This window comes from Aotus nancymaae, unplaced genomic scaffold, assembly GCF_030222135.1.
Source record: "Aotus nancymaae isolate 86718 unplaced genomic scaffold, 86718_ANA_hifiasm-v0.15.2.pri h1tg000089l, whole genome shotgun sequence".
Taxonomy (NCBI): Eukaryota; Metazoa; Chordata; class Mammalia; order Primates; family Aotidae; genus Aotus; species Aotus nancymaae.
The window spans coordinates 4,736,923-4,763,499 of record NW_026988504.1 but is presented as its reverse complement, the minus strand read 5'-3'; the positions used below and the strand labels follow the sequence as shown (position 1 = coordinate 4,763,499).

General features: G+C 48.8%; 1 protein-coding gene across 1 annotated transcript in view; it reads right to left on the bottom strand.

Annotated features, from left to right (window-relative positions):
• Positions 1 to 26,577, bottom strand: part of DNAH17 (dynein axonemal heavy chain 17) — a 169,318-nt gene that overhangs the window by 45,968 nt on the left and 96,773 nt on the right. Inside the window, exons 48-55 of the mRNA XM_064369408.1 lie at positions 25,962 to 26,064; positions 24,784 to 24,931; positions 24,014 to 24,105; positions 20,840 to 21,001; positions 20,152 to 20,316; positions 19,761 to 19,952; positions 14,145 to 14,411; positions 12,189 to 12,350 (exon numbers count right to left, since the gene is read on the bottom strand). Of these exons, the coding sequence (XP_064225478.1) occupies positions 12,189 to 12,350; positions 14,145 to 14,411; positions 19,761 to 19,952; positions 20,152 to 20,316; positions 20,840 to 21,001; positions 24,014 to 24,105; positions 24,784 to 24,931; positions 25,962 to 26,064 (1,291 nt within the window). The remainder of the gene's footprint in view (positions 1 to 12,188; positions 12,351 to 14,144; positions 14,412 to 19,760; positions 19,953 to 20,151; positions 20,317 to 20,839; positions 21,002 to 24,013; positions 24,106 to 24,783; positions 24,932 to 25,961; positions 26,065 to 26,577) is intronic.

The window sequence follows — 26,577 nt, the reverse complement described above, 5'->3', positions numbered from 1 at the left end:
ACATTCACACACCCGCATCTATACACGTGCACACAAATTCACATACCCGCATCCATACACGTGCACACACATTCACATACCCGCATCCATACACGTGCACACATTCACATACCCGCATCTATACACGTGAACACACATTCACATACCCGCATCCATACACGTGCACACTCATTCACATACCCGCATCTATACACGTGCACACACATTCACATACCCGCATCTATACACGTGACACACATTCACATACCCGCATCCATACACGTGCACACATTTACATACCCGCATCTATACACGTGAACACACATTCACATACCCGCATCCATACACGTGCACACATTCACATACCCGCATCTATACACGTGCACACATTCACATACCCGCATCTATACACGTGCACACACATTAACATACCCGCATCTATACACGTGCACACACATTCACATACCCACGTCTATACACGTGCACACACATTCACATACCCGCATCTATACACGTGCACACATTCACATACCCGCATCTATACACGTGAACACACATTCACATACCCGCATCCATACACGTGCACACTCATTCACATACCCGCATCTATACACGTGCACACACATTCACATACCCGCATCTATACACGTGCACACACATTCACATACCCGCATCCATACACGTGCACACACATTCACATACCCGCATCCATACACGTGCACACATTTACATACCCGCATCTATACACGTGAACACACATTCACATACCCGCATCCATACACGTGCACACATTCACATACCCGCATCTATACACGTGCACACATTCACATACCCACATCTATACACGTGCACACACATTAACATACCCGCATCTATACACGTGCACACACATTCACATACCCACGTCTATACACGTGCACACACATTCACATACCCGCATCTATACACGTGCAGATACCTGCATCTATACATGCACATACACATATACCTCCATCTATAAGTGCACACTCATTCACATACCCGCATCTATACACGTGCACATATTCACATACCCGCATCTATACACATGCACACACATTCACATACCCGCATCTATACACGTGCACATAGTCACATACCCGCATCTATACACCTGCACACTCATTCACATACCCGCATCTATACACGTGCACATTCATTCACATACCCACATCTATACACGTGCACACACATTCACATACCTGCATCTATACACGTGCACACATTCACATACCCACATCTATACACGTGCACACACATTCACATACCCGCATCTATACACATGCACACGCATTCACATACCCGCAACTATACATGTGCACACACATTCACATACCCGCATCTATACACATGCACTCATTCAGATACCTGCATCTATACACATGCACTCATTCACATACTTGCATCTATAAACGTGCACACACATTCACATACCCGCATCTATACACGTGCACACACATTCACATACCCGCATCTATACACGTGCACACACATTCACATACCCGCATCTATACACGTGCACACACATTCACATACCCGCATCTATACACGTGCACACACATTCACATACCCGCATCTATACACGTGCACACACATTCACATACCCGCATCTATACACGTGCACACACATTCACATACCCGCATCTATACACGTGCACACACATTCACATACCCGCATCTATACACGTGCACACACATTCACATACCCGCATCTATACACGTGCACACACATTCACATACCCGCATCTATACAAGTGCACACACATTCACATACCCGCATCTATACACGTGCACACACATTCACATACCCGCATCTATACACGTGCACACTCATTCACATACCTTCATCTATACACGTGCACACTCATTCACATACCTGCATCTATACATGTGCACACACATTCACATACTCGCATCTATACACATGCACTCATTCACATACCCGCATCTATACACGTGCACACTCATTCACATACCCGCATCTATATACGTGCACACATTCACATACCTGCATCTATACACGTGCACACACATTCACATACACGCATCTATACACGTGCACACACATTCACATACCCACATCTATACACGTGCACACTCATTCACATACCCGCATCTATATATGTGCACACATTCACATACCTGCATCTATACACGTGCACACACATTCACATACCCGCATCTATACACGTGCACTCATTCAGATACCTGCATCTATACACATGCACTCATTCACATACCTGCATCTATACACGTGCACACACATTCACATACCCGCATCTATACACGTGCACACTCATTCACATACCCGCATCTATACACATGCACTCATTCACATACCTGCATCTATACACGTGCACACACATTCACATACCTGCATCTATACACGTGCACACACATTCACATACACGCATCTATACACGTGCACACACATTCACATACCCGCATCTATACACGTGCACACTCATTCACATACCCGCATCTATATATGTGCACACATTCACATACCCGCATCTATACACGTGCACTCATTCAGATACCTGCATCTATACACGTGCACACACATTCACATACCCGCATCTATATATGTGCACACATTCACATACCTGCATCTATACACGTGCACACACATTCACATACCCGCATCTATACACGTGCACTCATTCAGATACCTGCATCTATACACATGCACTCATTCACATACCTGCATCTATACACGTGCACACACATTCACATACCCGCATCTATACACGTGCACACTCATTCACATACCCGCATCTATATACGTGCACACACATTCACATACCCGCATCTATATATGTGCACACATTCACATACCTGCATCTATACACGTGCACACACATTCACATACCCGCATCTATATACGTGCACACTCATTCACATACCCGCATCTATATACGTGCACACACATTCACATAACCGCATCTATACACGCACACACTCATTCACATACCCGCATCTATACACATGCACTCATTCACATACCTGCATCTATACACGTGCACACACATTCACATACCTGCATCTATACACGTGCACACACATTCACATACACGCATCTATACACGTGCACACACATTCACATACCCGCATCTATACACGTGCACACTCATTCACATACCCGCATCTATATATGTGCACACATTCACATACCCGCATCTATACACGTGCACTCATTCAGATACCTGCATCTATACACGTGCACACACATTCACATACCCGCATCTATATATGTGCACACATTCACATACCTGCATCTATACACGTGCACACACATTCACATACCCGCATCTATACACGTGCACTCATTCAGATACCTGCATCTATACACATGCACTCATTCACATACCCGCATCTATACACGTGCACACACATTCACATACCCGCATCTATACACGTGCACACTCATTCACATACCCGCATCTATATACGTGCACACACATTCACATACCCGCATCTATATATGTGCACACATTCACATACCTGCATCTATACACGTGCACACACATTCACATACCCGCATCTATACACGTGCACACTCATTCACATACCCGCATCTATATATGTGCACACATTCACATACCCGCATCTATACACGTGCACTCATTCAGATACCTGCATCTATACACGTGCACACACATTCACATACCCGCATCTATATATGTGCACACATTCACATACCTGCATCTATACACGTGCACACACATTCACATACCCGCATCTATACACGTGCACTCATTCAGATACCTGCATCTATACACATGCACTCATTCACATACCTGCATCTATACACGTGCACACACATTCACATACCCGCATCTATACACGTGCACACTCATTCACATACCCGCATCTATATACGTGCACACACATTCACATACCCGCATCTATATATGTGCACACATTCACATACCTGCATCTATACACGTGCACACACATTCACATACCCGCATCTATACACGTGCACTCATTCAGATACCTGCATCTATACACATGCACTCATTCACATACCTGCATCTATACACGTGCACACACATTCACATACCCGCATCTATACACGTGCACACTCATTCACATACCCGCATCTATATACGTGCACACACATTCACATACCCGCATCTATATATGTGCACACATTCACATACCTGCATCTATACACGTGAACACACATTCACATACCCGCATCTATACACGTGCACTCATTCAGATACCTGCATCTATACACATTCACTCATTCACATACCTGCATCTATACACGTGCACACACATTCACATACCCGCATCTATACACGTGCACACTCATTCACATACCCGCATCTATATACGTGCATACACATTCACATAACCGCATCTATACACGCACACACTCATTCACATACCCGCATCTATACACATGCACTCATTCACATACCTGCATCTATACACGTGCACACACATTCACATACCTGCATCTATACACGTGCACACACATTCACATACACGCATCTATACACGTGCACACACATTCACATACCCGCATCTATACACGTGCACACTCATTCACATACCCGCATCTATATATGTGCACACATTCACATACCCGCATCTATACACGTGCACTCATTCAGATACCTGCATCTATACACGTGCACACACATTCACATACCCGCATCTATATATGTGCACACATTCACATACCTGCATCTATACACGTGCACACACATTCACATACCCGCATCTATACACGTGCACTCATTCAGATACCTGCATCTATACACATGCACTCATTCACATACCTGCATCTATACACGTGCACACACATTCACATACCCGCATCTATACACGTGCACACTCATTCACATACCCGCATCTATATACGTGCACACTCATTCACATACCCGCATCTATATATGTGCACACATTCACATACCTGCATCTATACACGTGCACACACATTCACATACCCGCATCTATACACGTGCACACACATTCACATACCCGCATCTATACACGTGCACACACATTCACATACCCGCATCTATACACGTGCACACACATTCACATACCCACGTCTATACACGTGCACACACATTCACATACCCGCATCTATACACGTGCACACATTCACATACCCGCATCTATACACGTGAACACACATTCACATACCCGCATCCATACACGTGCACACTCATTCACATACCCGCATCTATACACGTGCACACACATTCACATACCCGCATCCATACACGTGCACACACATTCACATACCCGCATCCATACACGTGCACACACATTCACATACCCGCATCCATACACGTGCACACATTTACATACCCGCATCTATACACGTGAACACACATTCACATACCCGCATCCATACACGTGCACACATTCACATACCCGCATCTATACACGTGCACACATTCACATACCCACATCTATACACGTGCACACACATTAACATACCCGCATCTATACACGTGCACACACATTCACATACCCACGTCTATACACGTGCACACACATTCACATACCCGCATCTATACACGTGCAGATACCTGCATCTATACATGCACATACACATACACCTACATCTATAAGTGCACACTCATTCACATACCCGCATCTATACACGTGCACATATTCACATACCCGCATCTATACACATGCACACACATTCACATACCCGCATCTATACACGTGCACATAGTCACATACCCGCATCTATACACCTGCACACTCATTCACATACCCGCATCTATACACGTGCACACTCATTCACATACCCACATATATACACGTGCACACACATTCACATACCTGCATCTATACACGTGCACACATTCACATACCCACATCTATACACGTGCACACACATTCACATACCCGCATCTATACACATGCACACGCATTCACATACCCGCAACTATACATGTGCACACACATTCACATACCCGCATCTATACACATGCACTCATTCAGATACCTGCATCTATACACATGCACTCATTCACATACTTGCATCTATAAACGTGCACACACATTCACATACCCGCATCTATACACGTGCAAACACATTCACATACCCGCATCTATACACGTGCACACACATTCACATACCCGCATCTATACACGTGCACACACATTCACATACCCGCATCTATACACGTGCACACACATTCACATACCCGCATCTATACACGTGCACACACATTCACATACCCGCATCTATACACGTGCACACACATTCACATACCCGCATCTATACACGTGCACACACATTCACATACCCGCATCTATACACGTGCACACACATTCACATACCCGCATCTATACACGTGCACACACATTCACATACCCGCATCTATACAAGTGCACACACATTCACATACCCGCATCTATACACGTGCACACACATTCACATACCCGCATCTATACACGTGCACACTCATTCACATACCTTCATCTATACACGTGCACACTCATTCACATACCTGCATCTATACATGTGCACACACATTCACATACTCGCATCTATACACATGCACTCATTCACATACCCGCATCTATACACGTGCACACTCATTCACATACCCGCATCTATATACGTGCACACATTCACATACCTGCATCTATACACGTGCACACACATTCACATACACGCATCTATACACGTGCACACACATTCACATACCCACATCTATACACGTGCACACTCATTCACATACCCGCATCTATATATGTGCACACATTCACATACCTGCATCTATACACGTGCACACACATTCACATACCCGCATCTATACACGTGCACTCATTCAGATACCTGCATCTATACACATGCACTCATTCACATACCTGCATCTATACACGTGCACACACATTCACATACCCGCATCTATACACGTGCACACTCATTCACATACCCGCATCTATATACGTGCACACACATTCACATAACCGCATCTATACACACACACACTCATTCACATACCCGCATCTATACACATGCACTCATTCACATACCTGCATCTATACACGTGCACACACATTCACATACCTGCATCTATACACGTGCACACACATTCACATACACGCATCTATACACGTGCACACACATTCACATACCCGCATCTATACACGTGCACACTCATTCACATACCCGCATCTATATATGTGCACACATTCACATACCCGCATCTATACACGTGCACTCATTCAGATACCTGCATCTATACACGTGCACACACATTCACATACCCGCATCTATATATGTGCACACATTCACATACCTGCATCTATACACGTGCACACACATTCACATACCCGCATCTATACACGTGCACTCATTCAGATACCTGCATCTATACACATGCACTCATTCACATACCTGCATCTATACACGTGCACACACATTCACATACCCGCATCTATACACGTGCACACTCATTCACATACCCGCATCTATATACGTGCACACACTTTCACATACCCGCATCTATATATGTGCACACATTCACATACCTGCATCTATACACGTGCACACACATTCACATACCCGCATCTATATACGTGCACACTCATTCACATACCCGCATCTATATACGTGCACACACATTCACATAACCGCATCTATACACGCACACACTCATTCACATACCCGCATCTATACACATGCACTCATTCACATACCTGCATCTATACACGTGCACACACATTCACATACCTGCATCTATACACGTGCACACACATTCACATACACGCATCTATACACGTGCACACACATTCACATACCCGCATCTATACACGTGCACACTCATTCACATACCCGCATCTATATATGTGCACACATTCACATACCCGCATCTATACACGTGCACTCATTCAGATACCTGCATCTATACACGTGCACACACATTCACATACCCGCATCTATATATGTGCACACATTCACATACCTGCATCTATACACGTGCACACACATTCACATACCCGCATCTATACACGTGCACTCATTCAGATACCTGCATCTATACACATGCACTCATTCACATACCCGCATCTATACACGTGCACACACATTCACATACCCGCATCTATACACGTGCACACTCATTCACATACCCGCATCTATATACGTGCACACACATTCACATACCCGCATCTATATATGTGCACACATTCACATACCTGCATCTATACACGTGCACACACATTCACATACCCGCATCTATACACGTGCACACTCATTCACATACCCGCATCTATATATGTGCACACATTCACATACCCGCATCTATACACGTGCACTCATTCAGATACCTGCATCTATACACGTGCACACACATTCACATACCCGCATCTATATATGTGCACACATTCACATACCTGCATCTATACACGTGCACACACATTCACATACCCGCATCTATACACGTGCACTCATTCAGATACCTGCATCTATACACATGCACTCATTCACATACCTGCATCTATACACGTGCACACACATTCACATACCCGCATCTATACACGTGCACACTCATTCACATACCCGCATCTATATACGTGCACACACATTCACATACCCGCATCTATATATGTGCACACATTCACATACCTGCATCTATACACGTGCACACACATTCACATACCCGCATCTATACACGTGCACTCATTCAGATACCTGCATCTATACACATGCACTCATTCACATACCTGCATCTATACACGTGCACACACATTCACATACCCGCATCTATACACGTGCACACTCATTCACATACCCGCATCTATATACGTGCACACACATTCACATACCCGCATCTATATATGTGCACACATTCACATACCTGCATCTATACACGTGCACACACATTCACATACCCGCATCTATACACGTGCACTCATTCAGATACCTGCATCTATACACATGCACTCATTCACATACCTGCATCTATACACGTGCACACACATTCACATACCCGCATCTATACACGTGCACACTCATTCACATACCCGCATCTATATACGTGCACACACATTCACATAACCGCATCTATACACGCACACACTCATTCACATACCCGCATCTATACACATGCACTCATTCACATACCTGCATCTATACACGTGCACACACATTCACATACCTGCATCTATACACGTGCACACACATTCACATACACGCATCTATACACGTGCACACACATTCACATACCCGCATCTATACACGTGCACACTCATTCACATACCCGCATCTATATATGTGCACACATTCACATACCCGCATCTATACACGTGCACTCATTCAGATACCTGCATCTATACACGTGCACACACATTCACATACCCGCATCTATATATGTGCACACATTCACATACCTGCATCTATACACGTGCACACACATTCACATACCCGCATCTATACACGTGCACTCATTCAGATACCTGCATCTATACACATGCACTCATTCACATACCTGCATCTATACACGTGCACACACATTCACATACCCGCATCTATACACGTGCACACTCATTCACATACCCGCATCTATATACGTGCACACTCATTCACATACCCGCATCTATATATGTGCACACATTCACATACCTGCATCTATACACGTGCACACACATTCACATACCCGCATCTATACACGTGCACACACATTCACATACCCGCATCTATACACGTGCACTCATTCAGATACCTGCATCTATACACATGCACTCATTCACATACCTGCATCTATACACGTGCACACACATTCACATACCCGCATCTATACACGTGCACACTCATTCACATACCCGCATCTATATACGTGCACACACATTCACATAACCGCATCTATACACGCACACACTCATTCACATACCCGCATCTATACACATGCACTCATTCACATACCTGCATCTATACACGTGCACACACATTCACATACCTGCATCTATACACGTGCACACACATTCACATACACGCATCTATACACGTGCACACACATTCACATACCCGCATCTATACACGTGCACACTCATTCACATACCCGCATCTATATATGTGCACACATTCACATACCCGCATCTATACACGTGCACTCATTCAGATACCTGCATCTATACACGTGCACACACATTCACATACCCGCATCTATACACGTGCACACTCATTCACATACCCGCATCTATATATGTGCACACATTCACATACCCGCATCTATACACGTGCACTCATTCAGATACCTGCATCTATACACATGCACTCATTCACATACACGCATCTATACACGTGCATACACATTCACATACCCGCATCTATACACATGCACTCATTCACATACCCGCATCTATACACGTGCACACTCATTCACATACCCGCATCTATACACGTGCACACACATTCACATACCCGCATCTATACACGTGCACACACATTCACATACCCGCATCTATACACGCACACACTCATTCACATACCCGCATCTATACACATGCACTCATTCACATACCTGCATCTATACACGTGCACACACATTCACATACCTGCATCTATACACGCGCACACACTCATTTGCATTTACACATGCAAACACATTCACATACCTGCCCCTATACATGTGCACACACATTCACATACCTGCGTCTATACACGTGCACTCACATACTTGCATATATACACATGCACACACATTCACATACCTGCATACCTAAAAAAGTACAAGGCTGAGACTATGTTTTCCTATCCCAAGTAATTCTGCAAATATTTATTGTTCACTCCCAAGGCTGGGTCCTGGGATTTAGAACCTCTTTCTCCCAGCCCTCTGGGCCTGCCCACCTACCTGAAGGCAGACACTGGGAGCTTCACCCAGAAACTGTCTCAGCGATATTCATTTTAATTCAGGATATTTTGAAAAGTAATGAATTCATCCAACAGACACGGTTTAGCATGTATGTAGTGCTGGTGGCAGGGTGGGGGCAATGCCTGTTTCTAGGAAGCCTCTGCCATGGGAACTAGAAACCCAAATCTATGCTCCAAAGGACACTTCTGAACTGCAGAGTTACTGGGAGTGACCAGTCTCATAAATGAATGCTCTAACAGTAAGTGGGCTTTCTTCCCATCTTTAAAAACCAGGAAAAAGAGAAGCTAGTTTCAGGTTTGTTCCAGCCTACTTAATCACTTCGTATGCGTTCAAAATAAATAAGAGATGGTATAAAGGGTGGCTGATTCTAAGGGCTCCTCATCCCTCCCACTGAGTTGGTCGAAAGTGAGCCAGGGTTTACAGGTGATTTCCAGGCAAGCATTTAGCTTAAACAGTGAACATGGGCACCATATTTCATTGTTTTTTGTTTTTCTGAGATGGAGTCTTGCTCTGTCACCCAGGCTGGAGCGCAGTGGCACAATCTCAGCTCACTGCAACCTCTGCCTCCCAGGTTCAAGCGATTCTCCTGCCTCAGCCTCCCAAGTAGCTGGGATTACAGGCATGCACCACCACATCCAGCTAATTTTTATATTTTTAATAGAGATGGGGTTTCCCCATGTTGGCCAGGCTGGTCTTGAACTCCTGACCTCCAGTGATCTGCCCACCTCAGCCTCCCAAAGTGCTAGGATTATAGGCCTGAGCCACCACCCCTGGCCTTGGGCACCATCTTTCAATAAAAAGAGACTTCGAGAGAATGTGGGAACCTATCGTTTCCCTCAAGGTGCACAAGGCAATGGTGTGCGCCCTTGTGTGTGCTTATCCCAGCAAACGCAGGCTCTCCAGCCAGCACTCGAGACAAGGTAGAAAGCCCGAGAGGCCCAACCTATCTGCAGGCTGTGTGTCCTCAGCCCTCCTGAACTGGCCCTGGGGCCTTGGCCACACAGGTCCTGATTGGAAACCACGCCTCCATGTCTCAGGATTGCAGGACAACGAAACAAAAAACCCAACAGCCCACCTCGGTTCACAATTCTGATGGCTTGTTCATCACGAATTTTTTAGCATTCATTTCCATCTTCAAAATTAATACATTAAAACCTCACTTATCTGATGCCTGAGGTTTCTGGCAGCCTCTTAAATGTTGAGCCCCAGGCGGGTGCCTCACTCGGCTCACCCTAGTCCCAGCTTCTTCTCTCCCAGGGAGCCAGCCCTTGCCCGTCCCTGTCCTTCCAGCTCTGTGCTGTGGCAGAGGTGGCCCCAGTGACTTACTGGAATTCCTTCAGTCTCCTCCAGGAAGCGTGCGCTGACGGACACCAGGGCATCTTCCGGCCACTCATGGAACCAGTCGATGGCCGTGCAGTTGACCACAGCTGGGAATTTTCTAGCTCGTACCCGCAGCACGGAGCCCACAGGAGAGAAACACAGGATCACCTGGGTGTGGGGGACACAGATGCACCGCTCACTGGGACTGCAGTGCCGGGGCCTAATCCATCACTCCGCAGAAAGCTCTTCCAGAAAGCAAAGACCTCGCCGGGCTCAGCTGCCCAGGGCCTGGGGAGCGCAGTCCCCGTTCTGGGTTTGAACAGTGGCTGCTGCACTGCAGTGAATAACTGCTCATCTGACTCCTGCTTTCACTAGCAATCCCAATCCCTCCCGAAGGGGCGCCTGCCTCTCTAAAAAAAGCTGGGCAAAGGAAGGAGTGGGGAGTGGGCATCCACATTGGACAGATGAGGCCTGAGAACGGCCGCGCTCCAAGCCCTCTGGTTCAGCAGGAGGGGTCCCTGCTGGGCCCTGGAGGACAGCGGCTAATTCCCAGAAACGGCAGTGAGCCCCTGGGACCTCAGCTGAAGAAGCTGCTGTGGAGACAGGCCTGGGGGGCTCTCTGGGTAGATGAGAACCTCCCTTGTGGTGGGCCTCAGCCTCCCAGCTGCCCTTGCCCTCTGGTCCCCTCTTTCGTGGTGTAGATACTGCATGGACATTGCCATTTGTGGGGTGGCTCACGCTTGGGTGACTTTGCAGCTTTCACTGCATGACGATGTGAGGGTGCTGGGAAGAGCCGGCACTGGCAGGGCCAGAGAGGATCCAGGAGCAGGCAGTGCCCATCAGGGGACGCCTTTGCCTCCACAGATAACATTCACTCATTGGGCTAGGCAGCCCGCAGAGGGGCGGGATGACCCCTGCTCTATTTGAGTCACGTAGGGAAAACGATGGCTGGCACGTGCCCAGGAGAGCTATGGGGTTGGCCGCCCCCAAAAGGCAGCACCACTGAACTCTGGAGAAGACAGGGCCGACAGATCCAGGGGCTGTCTGTCCTGCTAGGGGAGTTTAGCCTACCCGCCCAGAGGCGATATGGAAAGTCAAGGTGCAGCCAGGCGCAGCGGCTCACGCCTGTAATCCCAGCACTTTGGGAGGCCAAGGCGGGCGGGTCACCTGAGGTCAGGAGTTCAAGACCAGCCTGGCCAACATGGTGAAACCCTGTCTCTACTAAAAATACAAAAATTAGCCAGGCGTGGTGGCACAAGCCTGTAATCCTAGCTACTCAGGAGGCTGAGGCAAGAGAATCATTTGAACCGAGGACGCAGAGGTTGCAGTGAGCCGTGATTGCACCACTATACTCCAGCCTGGACGACAAGAGCAAAATTCTGTCCCATCCCCTCAAAAAAAAAGTCAAGGTACATTTATCTACTTAAACTAGCTATGTGTCGGGACGGGTCACAGGGTCGGCTCTCTGTCCACAGATGTGGATTTAACCAACCACGGACTGAAAATAATTTTTTAAAAAATGATAAAATAATACAAATTAAAATATAACACATATTTACATAGCATTTTATATTATATTAGGTATTATAAGTAATCTAGAGATGATTTAAAGTAGCGAGGAGCGTGTTCAAAATGCAATGCTGTTTTATATCAGGGCCTTGAACACCCATCCCTCCGTGGATTCTGGTTTCCATGGGGGTCCTGGAATCCATCCCCCTCAGATACCAAAGGACAACTGCAAACCCTTCTTTTGGCCCAAGGCACCTCTAACGACTGACCCACATAAAAAAAATCTCCAGGTTCCAGTTCTTCAGACAGTCCCACCCCTAACGCTCTCCTAACAGGATTTCACATCCCATGAAGGATTAGTCTCCCCACTCTATGCAGAGCAAAAACCCAAGCCCTGTAGGCAACAGGGGCCAAGCTGGGGTCCTGGGGCCCGGCCAAAGACGGGCGTCCCACCTTGAGCTGTCTGCGCACTTTCTCGATGAAGAATTTCCAACATGCTTCCCGGGTGTCAGTGATGCCGAGGGACTTGACTTGGGGTCGCATGGAGGAGATGATGTTCTCCACCTCATCCTCCGTAAACAGCCCGGGGATCTCTCCCGAGGCCAGCAGGTCATTGATCAGCACCAGAAACTGCTCCTCAGCCACCTGAGAGTCTGTCATCAGGAACACCGAGGGGACGTTCTTCACAGCAGCCTTGATGTACTGAGCAGCGAGGTCGACCTGGACGGAATAAGGACGCGCTTAGGGGCCTTGGTAAGAAGATGCTCAATTAGAGACATCGTCCACAACCACCCAGAACCCGGGGCCATGGAGTCAACTTTCTTTTCCCTTTTTTTTTTTTTTTTTTTTTTTGTGATACAGAGTTTCGCTCTGTCATCCAGGCTGGTGTGCAATGGCGTGATCTCGGCTCACCGTAACCTCCCCCTCCCGGGTTCAAGTGATTCTCCTGCCTCAGCCTCCCAAGTAATTGGGATCACTGGCACACTCTGCCACAGGACCAACTTTCTAAGAAACGTAGGCCAGGCATGGTGGCTCACGCTTATAATCCTAGGGCTTGGGGAAGCTGAGGAGGGGGGATCCATTGAGGCCAAGAGAAGACCAGCCTGAGCAACACAGCAAGACCCTGTCTCTAAGGAAAAGAAAAAAGGAAGCGTCCAAGGTCTGTAGCAGAAGACCCAAAGCCTTGAATGGAGCACAGCCAGGTTCACAGCAGCCAGCAGGACACCCAAGTGTCCATCCACGCATGAACAGATACACAAAGCACGGTCCATCTGTGCAACGGAATCGGGTTCGGTCATAGGAAGGGAGGAAATTCTGACATGTGCTAAATCACAGATGGACCTTTAGGACGTGGCGCTGAGTAAAGAAGCCGGACACCAAAGGGCAAACACTGTGTGATTCCACCTACATGAGGTCCCAAGAGCAGCCAAAGTCAGAGACAGAAAGAACGGAGGTTGCCAGGGGCTGGGCTGGGGAAGGTGGAGTTTTCGCCTCATGGAGACAGAGCTCCTGTTTGGGAAGATGAAAGGGTTCTGGAGAGGGACAGTAGTGACAGTCACACAACAACATGAATGTGCTTCATGCCACTGGACTAGATGTGAAAGGTGGTGAAAATGTCTTACTTTTTTTTTTTTGAGACAGAGTCTCACTCTGTCACCCAGGCTGGAGTGCAGTGTCGCAATCTCGGCTCACTGCAACCTCCACCTCCCAGCTTCCAGCAGTTCTCCTGCCTCAGCCTCCCAAAGTGCTGGGATTACAGGCGTGAGCCACCTCACCTAGCTGAAAAACCCTACTCTTCTATTTGTCTTGGGAAAAAAATGTTTTAAAGTAAAAGAACAGGCTGGGTGTGGTGGCTTACATCTATAATCCCAGCACTTTGAGAGGCCGAAGCAGACAGATCACCTAAGGTCAGGAGTTTGAGAGCAGCCTGGCCAACATGGTGAAACCCCGTCTCTACTAAAAATACAAAAATTAGCCAGGCGTGGTGGCGGGCGCCTGTAATCCCAGCTACTTGGGAGGCTGAAGCATGAAAGCTGCTTGAACCCTGAGGCGGACGTTGCAGTGAACTGAGATCCTGCCATTGCACCCCAGCCTGGGTGACAGAGTGAGACTCCATCTCGAAATAAATAATAGTGAAAACGGTCAATTTTATACTATGTACATTTCACCATACCTGCAAAAGGAAAGAAAAAAAATCTTAGATGGAGACCCTAAAAGAGGCCCTGAATAAACATACGGCAGGCTTGGCCTGGGAGACTCAACGGGGAACCCCCTTCAGAGTCCTCCATATACATGGCAGAGCTCCTCCCAGTCCCAGCAGGGTTTAAAGACAGAGCCACAGAATTTTGGAAGAATAAATGAAGAAGAGTTTTTTTTGTTTGTTTGTTTGTTTTTAAAGCATGGCTGGCGGGCACGGTGGCACACACCTGTAATCCCAGCACCTTGGGAGGCCGAGGCAAGCAGATCAAGAGGTCAAGAGATTGAGACCATCCTGGCCAAGATGGTGAAACCCTGTCTCTACTAAAAATACAAAAATTAGCTGGGCATGGTGGTGAGCGCCTGTAGTCCCAGCTACTCGGGAGCCTGAGGCAGGAGAATCGCTTGAACCCAGGAGGCAGAGGTTGCAGTGAGCTGAGATCACGCCATTACACTCCAGCCTGGGCGACAGAGCGAGTCTCCATCTTTAAAAAAAAAACAAAAAAAAAAATTACAGAGCAGTGAATGCCTGCAAGCCTCATCCAAGTAGTAGCGTGTATGTCCAGGATTTTGGCTATTTGCTTATCTATAATATTTAATTTAAAAAACAAGACCTACGGGCTTCTGTACTTAATGAAGTGGCTTTAAAGCGTCCACTATAGCCACTGCAATGGCTGCTCCATCCTTCTGAACCAAGTCCCACTCCTCCAAGTGTCTCTGTATAAAGAGAAACGTCACCAAGCCAGATCTTTTGGAGTTGACCAGGGTCAAAAGCCAGCCTCAAATCTCCTATCTTTTGAGAAGCTAAGAAAAAGCAAGGGGAATCCATGAGCCTAGAAAAGCAGGTGGGTCTCCGGCCATGGCTACGTCCTTGGACCCTGCCTCAAGGCAAGGGGCGGAGTGTGAGAACCAGGGATGACCTTGAGTCAAAAACGAATCACCCTTCTCTGTTCACCAGGTAGCAAGTGCATTGGGTAGAGACTGACTATGCCAGACATCTTTTTTTTTTTTCTGATTTTACTTTTTGAGAGATAGGACCTCACTGTGTTGCCCAGGCTGGAGAGCAATGCCATGATCACAGCTTATTGCAGCCTCTACCTCCTGGGCTCAAGTGATCCTCCTGCCTTGGTCTCTCAAAGTGCTGGGATTACAGGCTAGAGCCCCTGCGCCCACCCCATCTGGCTTTCTCACAGCCGCACAGTCCCTCACCCGGCCCACTGTGACCGCTGGGCTGCCCCTGGATTCTGGCCTGCCCCCACCTCACCCTCCCCACACACTCCCTGGCACAGTCTCCCCAGCACATTCTCCCCCACTCCCGCCCTCTTACACCACGGCTGAGGCTGGTCCCCCCATCTCCACCCCCACCCTGTTCCTGCACTTCCCAGCCTCACGCGTCCCACTGGGCACTGGCCGCCTCATCCCCAGGTATATCATCTCCCCGACTCTCCCTCCCATCTTGGTTGAGAGCCCCATGGTGCTACTGAAGCTGGAGATGCCTGCATCCCTGTCATCACTGTCAGCCAAGGATGGCAATCGTCACCTGCATCTAGGCCTGTCTAGGGACCAGCCATGAGTAAGGGGCACAGGCTTCCCTTTCTCTGGCCAGAGTATCATCAGCGGCTTCTTTCCTTGCCATAGCCAATGCCACCAGCAGTCGAGAGCAAGGACAGGGAGCCAAGGTTTGAGAGTGGGGTGTGTGAGCTGCACAGCAAGGCCTCCTCCCTGAGAATCACGTGAGGCCAAGCCCCCCACCCCATCCGATGGCCACTTCTCACCCCTCCCCTTTCATCTGCAGGAAGTTGGGGGCACCTGAGCTGCTGGGAACACGGTCCCTCATTCTGCTGAAAGGCTTTCGTCATGGGGCAGCCCAGCTCCAGCTGCTGACTCAGGCTGGGGAGAAGGTTTCACGGAAATAAAAGCTCCCCACCGCCTGGCCCCGAGGGCTGTGTGTGGGGTGTGGGAAGGGAAGCTGGGGTAGCACCTGAAGGTTTTAGATCCTGGACTCCAGTCGAGCCCCTGAGGTCATACACGCCGTGCCCTCTCGGCAGGCACAGCCCTCGCTGGCCCTGCTTCCTCCTCCCCCCATTATCCCATCTTATTGCACCTGCCTGCTTTCAGGCTTTGTGGGTCACAGGCCTTGTGCCCCAGCTCCACCCAGGTCACCCTTTGGCAGTTTCTGTGCTTTCAAAGTATCCTTCCCGTGTCCTAAACACTGCTGGGTCCTGCCCCCTTTATCTCCTGGCTTGCACATCTGGATGGTGTCTCGTTTTCTTGGGACCAAGCCCAGGGCTTTTCACACGGCACACTGTCCTCCAGGGCCCGTTCCCCACCCCTTTCCTGTGCACCCCTATGCTCCAGCAGTTGGCACAGCTTTCAGTACCTACTTTATAATTTTACATCATCACAAACATATATGTTACCCTCATGGCCTGAGCCTGTTACTAGGACAGCACTATTAGAATCAGAATCACATGGAATGGCTCGGGAGTCTGGCTCCCCCAATATGATACAGGGACTTTTAGCCCCGTTTACCTCTGCCCTTAGCTCTGAATCCACAGAAGCTGCTTAATAATTGACAGTGAAAGATGACTGCAAAGCTGATTCGTGATGAGTGCAGGGGCAGTGAAATTCCACAGACCAGATCGTAGAGCAGAGGCTGAGGCGGGTGAATAAAATAGTACAGCACCCACGATCAGCCCCAGCAGGAGGGATCAGGAAGAAAATCCCCGCAGGGAGGCAGAGCATTCTGTCAGCGATGCCGACAGGAATGTAAACCAACACGATTTAGTTAATAGACTAGAGACTGCGGCGGAGAAAGCTCAGTAAACCTATAGGGCTCCAGGTTCAAACCACACTTGAGTGACGGCAGAGACCAATGTGAACTAACTCCGTCAGATGTGCTGAGAACCCATGGCCCACTACTGCTCATGGGTCCAGAAGGCAGGGCCGTGTTCGGGAGTGCCCATTTGAGGACTTCAAAAAAGAGCAGGCTGCTCCCTTTATATACAGAGTGGAATCCGCTGGGAAGGCAGAGAACACACAGCCAGAAACTGGAGACTCTCCCAGAGGGTGGCTGTCCCTGGCACAGCCTGGCCTGCTCCCCTCCAGGGTCTCTGCCTGCAGATGCCTCCCACCACTCCCGGCATCACTGGCTCCAGGTCTGCCTGCTAAAGCCACCAGCCCAGCGACTACCTCAGGGCCACGTGCTAATGGGAGGGTCCCCTTAGGGTTCCCCCTTGGGTCTGGCAGCATCCTGGCCCCACAACAACGCCCTGGGCACAGATCCAGAGAAGGCATGGCTGTGTAGCACCATCTCATCAATTTCAGGTCTAATCTCAAGCACAGTGATTTGTTCTGAACTAATGGTACACAGCTGCCTGGGAGAGCAGATTTTCAGGAACAAGAAATCAATAAAAACCCTCAGCAGTGTGTCTTGGGCGTGGGAGACCTTATGTTTACTCTAATGTTTATTTAATTCACTTTAAAAGCACCATTCAGAAGCTCAGGCATGCAGACACCTAGTCACGGCTCTGAATTCTGTCATCTGGAGAGAGAACAGGGAACAATTTGAAACACTCGGTGACCAGGGCAGGAATCCAATCTCTCTGCCTCTGTGATCTGTGTTGACTTTCTGGACTGTGTCCATCGAGGCGTCGAGAGACACACTCTCCGCCTCAGTCACACGGGCACGCGCACTGGCCAGAAGCTTTTCTGGCCTCGGATTTCTAAGGTAAAGATCCCTTAGATAAGGACTACTGGTGATGCTCAGATTCCCTGTGCTGGCTGGCTTCATTTTGGAAAAGAAAGTGGTGAAGTTTTTCTTTACTCCCCCATCCTACCGCAAAAGGCAGCTATTGAACAGGCGACTGTCACCTTGAGGTCGGAGATCCCATAGCCCTTCTTGAGGGTGATCTGGAACACGTCGAGGCCGCTGATGTACGCTGCCAGGCGGGAGAGGCTCTGTTTGCCGCTGCCGCCCACCCCTACCAGCAGGGCGTTCCCCCAGGGAGACTCCAGGATGCGATTAATCCTGCAGACGTGAGCCACGGCGTCCTCAAACAGCACCTGCGGAAACCGCAGAGATGCTGCAGCCTCTTCCAGCACCCGGCATCAGCTCTGCCACCAGCACGGACCCTGCGCACACTGAGGTGCACGCCGTGTGCCCCACAGCCCCGCAGAATGCCACTCGGATGTCGATAATGCAGCCGGAGAGGGTGACCCCGTCCAGGTCCCATGCCCTTGCCATCAGCCCCAGTCTGCTCACCAAATTCATGACCGCATTAACTTCATTGTAGCTGTCCAGGACGTCCACCAGCAGCTTGTTCAGATGAGCCACGTCAGTTACAGGAACGTATTTGGGATCGCCAATCCCTTGAGCAAAGTGGCAGAATATATTTGGCTTGGCAAATATGAGCTCTTCACCAAGATCCTAGGAAAAAAAGAGACGATACTTCAGGTTCTGGCCACCATGACCACACAGATAATTAACAGCAGCTCAGTACTTTGCCACGGTGGCCTAGGAGGTCACCCCGGGGTACCAGAACCAGTCTTCAGGGGCCCGAACCTGGTGCCGTGGGTCCAGCAAACCACCGGGCAAATTTCCTGGGGTGGGAGGGTCTGATCCCACTGTATCAGGAATGAATTCATAGTCCAAAGAAATGACTCCGCCAAGAACACACAGGACACACCAGCAAGGCACACTGAGCCACGCAGGGCCTCTCTCCACCCCGAGTGGATGGAGGGAGGTGATCACACCCTCATCTACTAAGGGGTCAATTCCTTCTCACTCGATCCACAGCCACGTGCTAGAATGATCGCGTGCAGCCTAACATGGATCTTCCCACCCCCACCAAAGGGCCCTTCCGAGGGGGCTGCAGGGCTCACTGGCCACAGATGCTCCCCGCTCTTGGAGCCATGCTGGGCGTGGGAGAGGACAGGGTAGTTTGACTTACATCAAAGAACTTCTTGGTGGAGGCCATGGTGACTCTGCGCAGTGTTTCCTGGTCTTTTTCGTCAACCATTTTGTCACCATACACTCGTTCAGCCTCATGTAGCCAAAGGCGGACAAGGTCCAGTGGGGTTTTCAGAACTTCTGCCATGGAAAATAAGAGTCCCTGCCCCAAACATAGGATGGTCAGCACCATTGGCCATTATGAAGGTGAGTCCAGTGCTAGACACGGAGGACCTAAGGAGCAGCCTCCTCCCCCGGGGCGAGGGGACCTGCTCAGCTGTTGGCACAGCATTCACTTGGGGCCAGGGAAGCCACTGATCACAGATGTCCCACAAATCCCAGATGCCAGAGCACGTGTTTGTGTCCTGAGAGATGTGGAGGAGTTTTCGGCTGGGCGCGGTGCCTTGCACCTGTAATCCCAGCACTTTGGGAGGCCGAGGCAGGCAGATCATGAAGTCAGGAGATTGAGACCATACTGCCCAACGTGGTAAAACCCCGTCTCTACTAAAATACAAAAATTAGCTGGGTGTGGTGGTGCACACCTGTAATCCCAGCTACTCGGGAGGCTGAGGCAGGAGAATCGCTAGAACCCAGGAGGCAGAGGTGGCAGTGAGACCAGATTACACCACTGCACTCCAGCCTGGGCAACAGAGTGAGACTCTGGCTCAAAAAAAAAAAAAAAAAGAAAAACAAAAGAAATGTGGAGGAGTTTTCCTCACAGAACAGGGTGAATGGTGCAGGAAGGACAAGGGAAAGGTGGAGGAAGGACATGGGGAGCTAATCATAAAGGGAACTAGCGATTGATGCCACAGTGATTGATGTCACTGGCTTGGGCGCCGCAGCAAGTCTATTTGGTCCAGTCCTGGCTTGTTCATTTACTAAGCAAGCAACCCTGGGCAAGCTAGACAAGAGCTGATTGAGGGCCTGCAATTTCCCAGGCACAGTGAGGATGCAACAGACCCTGACGCTGTGGAGTTGACATGCTAGTGGGGAGAGGTGGCCAGGCACACAAAGAAACAGGGTCATTTTACACTGTGATGTGTGCTCTGAATGACACACCCAGAGTAGTGAGACTGAGTGTGAGGGATGAGGAGGGGCCTCTGTGAGAACGTGACATTTGAGCTGATACTTTTTGTTTTTTTGAGACGGAGTCTTACTCTGTTGTCCAGGCTGGACTGCAGTGGCACGATCTTGGCTCACTGCAACCTCTGCTTCCCGGGTTCAAGTGATTCTCCTGCCTCAGCCTCCTGAGTAGCTGGGATTACAGGTGCACACCACCATACCTGGCTAATTTTTACATTTTTAGTAGAGACGGTGTTTCACCATATTGGCCAGGCTGGTATCGAACTCCTGACCTCGTGATCTGCCCGCCTCGGCCTCCCAAAGTGCTGGGATTATAGGTGTGAGCCACCATGCCTGGTTGGGCTAATACTTTATATGGGAGGAGGTGGGCATAACTTAACCTCCCTTAGCTACAAACTCCTGCTTAGTAAAGTAGGGATATGAGCTCCAACCTATGTGCTGTTGGAGGAGGAGAAAATGGGATGTAAGTAAGGTGCCAAACCCAATCCCCGACTCAGAGTAAGCAGTCAGTAAATGAGAGAAAATATTATTACCATCACCACCAGTATCAGTATCATAACCATCATAACCATCACCACCACCACCACCAACACATCACCATCACCACCATCATCACCCCCATCACCATCACATCACCATCATTACATCACCATCACCACCACCATCATCACCATCACATCACCATCATTACCACATCACCATCACCACCACCATTGTCATCACTAACACAATCACTACCACTATCACCACCACACTATCATTATTACCACCATCATTGCCATCATCACCACCACCATTATCACCACCACCACCACCAGCATTACCACCATCACTACCACTGTCATCATCACCACCATCACCATCACATCACCATCATTACATCACCATCACCACCACCACCACCATCACCACCACCATCATCACATCATATCACCACCATCACCATTATCACCATCACATCACCATCATTACCACATCACCATCACCACCACCATTGTCATCACTAACACAATCACTACCACTATCACCATCACACTATCATTATTACCACCATCATTGCCATCATCACCACCACCATTATCACCATTATCATCTCCATCACCACCATCACCACATCAGCATCATCACCACCATCAACATCACCGCCACCACTATTATCACCATCCCTACATCATCACCATCAGCACCACCATTACCACCATCACCACCACTATCCTCACCACCATCACCACATCACCATCACATAACCATTATCACCACCACCACCACCACCATTATCACCATTATCATCTCCATCACCACCATCACCACATCAGCATCATCACCACCATCAACATCACCGCCACCACTATTATCACCATCCCTACATCATCACCATCAGCACCACCATTACCACCATCACCACTATTGCCGTCACCACCTTTATTACAATCATTACCATTATTACCACCACCACCATCACCATCACTACCATCATCACCATCACCACCACCATTACTACCACTATCACCATCACAACTATCATTATTGCCACCATCATTACCATCATCACCACTATTGCCATCACCACCACCAGCACTATCATCATAACCATCATCACCATAATCATCATAGCTACCACTACCACCACCATCACCACCACCACCACCATCACTATCATAACCATCACTACCATTGTCACCACCGTCATCACCATCACCATCATCATCACCACCGTTATTACCATCACCATCATCATCACCACCACCATCACCATTACCATCATCACCAGCATGGTCACCATTAGCATCACCATCAGCACCATCACTACCACCACCACCACTACCACCATCACCAGCATGATCACCGTTAGCATCACCATCAGCACCATCACTACCACCACCACCACTACCACCATCACCAGCATGATCACCGTTAGCATCACCATCACCACCATCATCATTACCATCATCACCACCATGTGATCACCATTAGCATCACCATCACCACCATCATCAGTTCACAGCTCCCTGAGAGCTGTGATGAGGAGAGTACCTGCGGATCGGGGACTGGGCCATAAGACGGGCATGACATAAAGCTAAAAGAGCAGTACCTGGAAAATACTGGAGAGGTCCCTGAGGTTGAAGACATAATGAAACTTAATGGCCGTGGGAAGAAATGTTGCTGCAATTTTCTGATGCAAAGCTGTTAGAGGGAAAAGACACGTCGGTTCTTATGTACTCTTAATGGCCTCAGGGAGCGCAGAGCTTCAAATTTCTAAAGCCGACGGACCGTGGAATGGTGAAAACTGGATTAAGAAATCTGCACAGCTCTTTGAAGAGGGAGGAAGTTTGCTGTTCTCCGGTAAATCATATCTGTGTACTGAATTTCCTAGCCTCTACCTCCCCCATGAAGCAACTGTAGTTCACAATATCTCCTGTCAAAACATAGCATCGTTTTTAAAATATTGATTTAAAAGTATAAAAAAAGGCCGGGTGCGGTGGCTCACGCCTGTAATCCCAGCACTTAAGAGGGCCGAGGCGAGCGGATCACAAGGTCAAGAGATTGAGACCATCCTGGCCAACATGGTGAAACCCCATCTCTACTAAAAATACAAAAATTAGCTGGATGTGGTGGCCTGTGCCTGTAATCCTAGCTACTTGGGAGGCTGAGGCAGGAGAATTGCTTGAACCTGGGAGGCAGAGGTTCAGTGAGCCGAGATTGCGCCACTGCACTCCAGCCTGGTAACAGAGTGAGACTCTGTCTCAAAAAAAAAAAAAAAAAAAAGTATACATAAAATATTCATCAAGGGAAAACGTGAAGAGCCATCAGCCCACAGAGCTACAGGTTTCACTGATGGGAGAGGGGATGAGGCCAGCTTACCCAGGGCCGCAGCCACCAGCTGGCTGCTTATTCTCTGGGTAGCCATGGAGACTGAGCAGAAGGCCAGGTGCTGTGTCAGGATGGTGCTGTAGATGGTGGTGAGGGCCTCCTGGCCGGGGAAGCTCACAGCAAACACGCAGAAGTGGCGCTGCTCCAGAAAAAACACAAACTCCCGTCAGCCAGCTCTGGGGGACCTGCCCAGGGCTGGGACCACCGTCCTGGGAGAGCGGCCCCTGTCCTCACGGTCGAAGGTCTTTGGGGCATTGTCAGAATGGGCAGTTACCCGCCCTGTGCCTTGCACGTGGTAAAACCACATTAAGTATCACTACACGCGAAACAGCCAAACTCACTTGGTGCTCTCAAGAAGAACTGTGGCAAAGTCCAGGGAAGGGCTCAGAGCGCAGGCCTGGCTCTAAATCCAGGTCTCCGTGTGTTTAGAAAACACACAGGCAAAGCCTGTCTGGGTAAGGGCCACAGATAAAACAGAATGCCCTGCTAAATCCTAATTTCAGATGAATAACAAGTACTTTTTTTTTTTTTTTTTTTTTTTTTTTTTAAGAATAGTATGTCCCAGGCCGGGTGTGGTGGCTCACGCCTATAATTCCAACATTTTGGGAGGCCAAAGCAGGTGGATCACTTGAGGTCCGATGTTTGAGATGAGCCTGGCCAACATGGTGAAACCCCATCTCTACTAAAAATATAAAAATTAGCCGGGCGTGGTGGCACACGCCTGTAGTCCCAGCTACTCGGGAGGCTGAGGCAGAACTGCTTGAACCTGGGAAGTGGAGGTTGCAGTGAGCTAAGATCACGCCACTGCACTCCAGCCTGGATGTTGTAGCAAGACTCCATCTCAAAACCCAAAGAAGTAAAAAAAAAAAAAGAAAAAAAGAACAGTATGCCCCAAAGTTATACGGAGCATACTTGGACTAAAAAAGTGTTTATCTGGAGTTCAGATTTAACTGCATTTTTACGTCTGACCGGGTCACAGGGAAGGTCGGCTGACCGCCTGTCCTCCCCATGCCCTGGAATTGTCTGACACGTTCTGTAAGGTCAGGGAGTTCTCTGGAGAATGTCAGCCCGCACCCCTGACATCCCAAACCCAAGCTGTTCTTCTCATTTGCCAGAAGCCAGTCTCAGACTCACGGCAGGTGACGCGGAGGAGTGTGGTTTCCGCTTACCTGAAGCCTGGGGTCGATGGTGAAGGAGCCGGCAGTGGGGTTCATGCAGGCCACGTACTGACAGTTATAGACATCCTTCAACGTCAGCTTATGTCTGTCATACCTGAGCCGGGGAGACCAGCATTCATGTTGCTGCCCCGGCCTGCAGGAGCCATCCCTGGTCCCGACTTCACTCCCAAGAATGTCCTCCCTGTGGTTTTAAAAACCCTCCATAGGTGCTGATGGTAAGTGAAGCAGCTGCTGTGACTTCATGCTCTCAAGAGAAATTTTGAAACAAGAGGCAGAGTGGCTCAGAGAGCAGGCCGGGGTTTATGTTCCAGCTCTTCCACTGAGCAGTGCTGGGGCTCTGGGAAGTTGGTTAACATCGCTGTGCCTCGGTATTCTCAGCTGTGCAATGGGTCATCAGGAGGATAAAAGGAGCTAACATATGAAAAACACTTGGAAGGGTACCTGACATACAGTAAGTATGCGATACATGTTCACCATCCCTGTCATCAGGATAATTATTAATGGCTGCTATCATTAAATAAGCTGAATAAACCGGGCACAGTGGCTCACGCCTGTAATCCCAGCACATTGGGAAGCTGAGGTGGGCAGACCACTTGAGGTCAGAAGT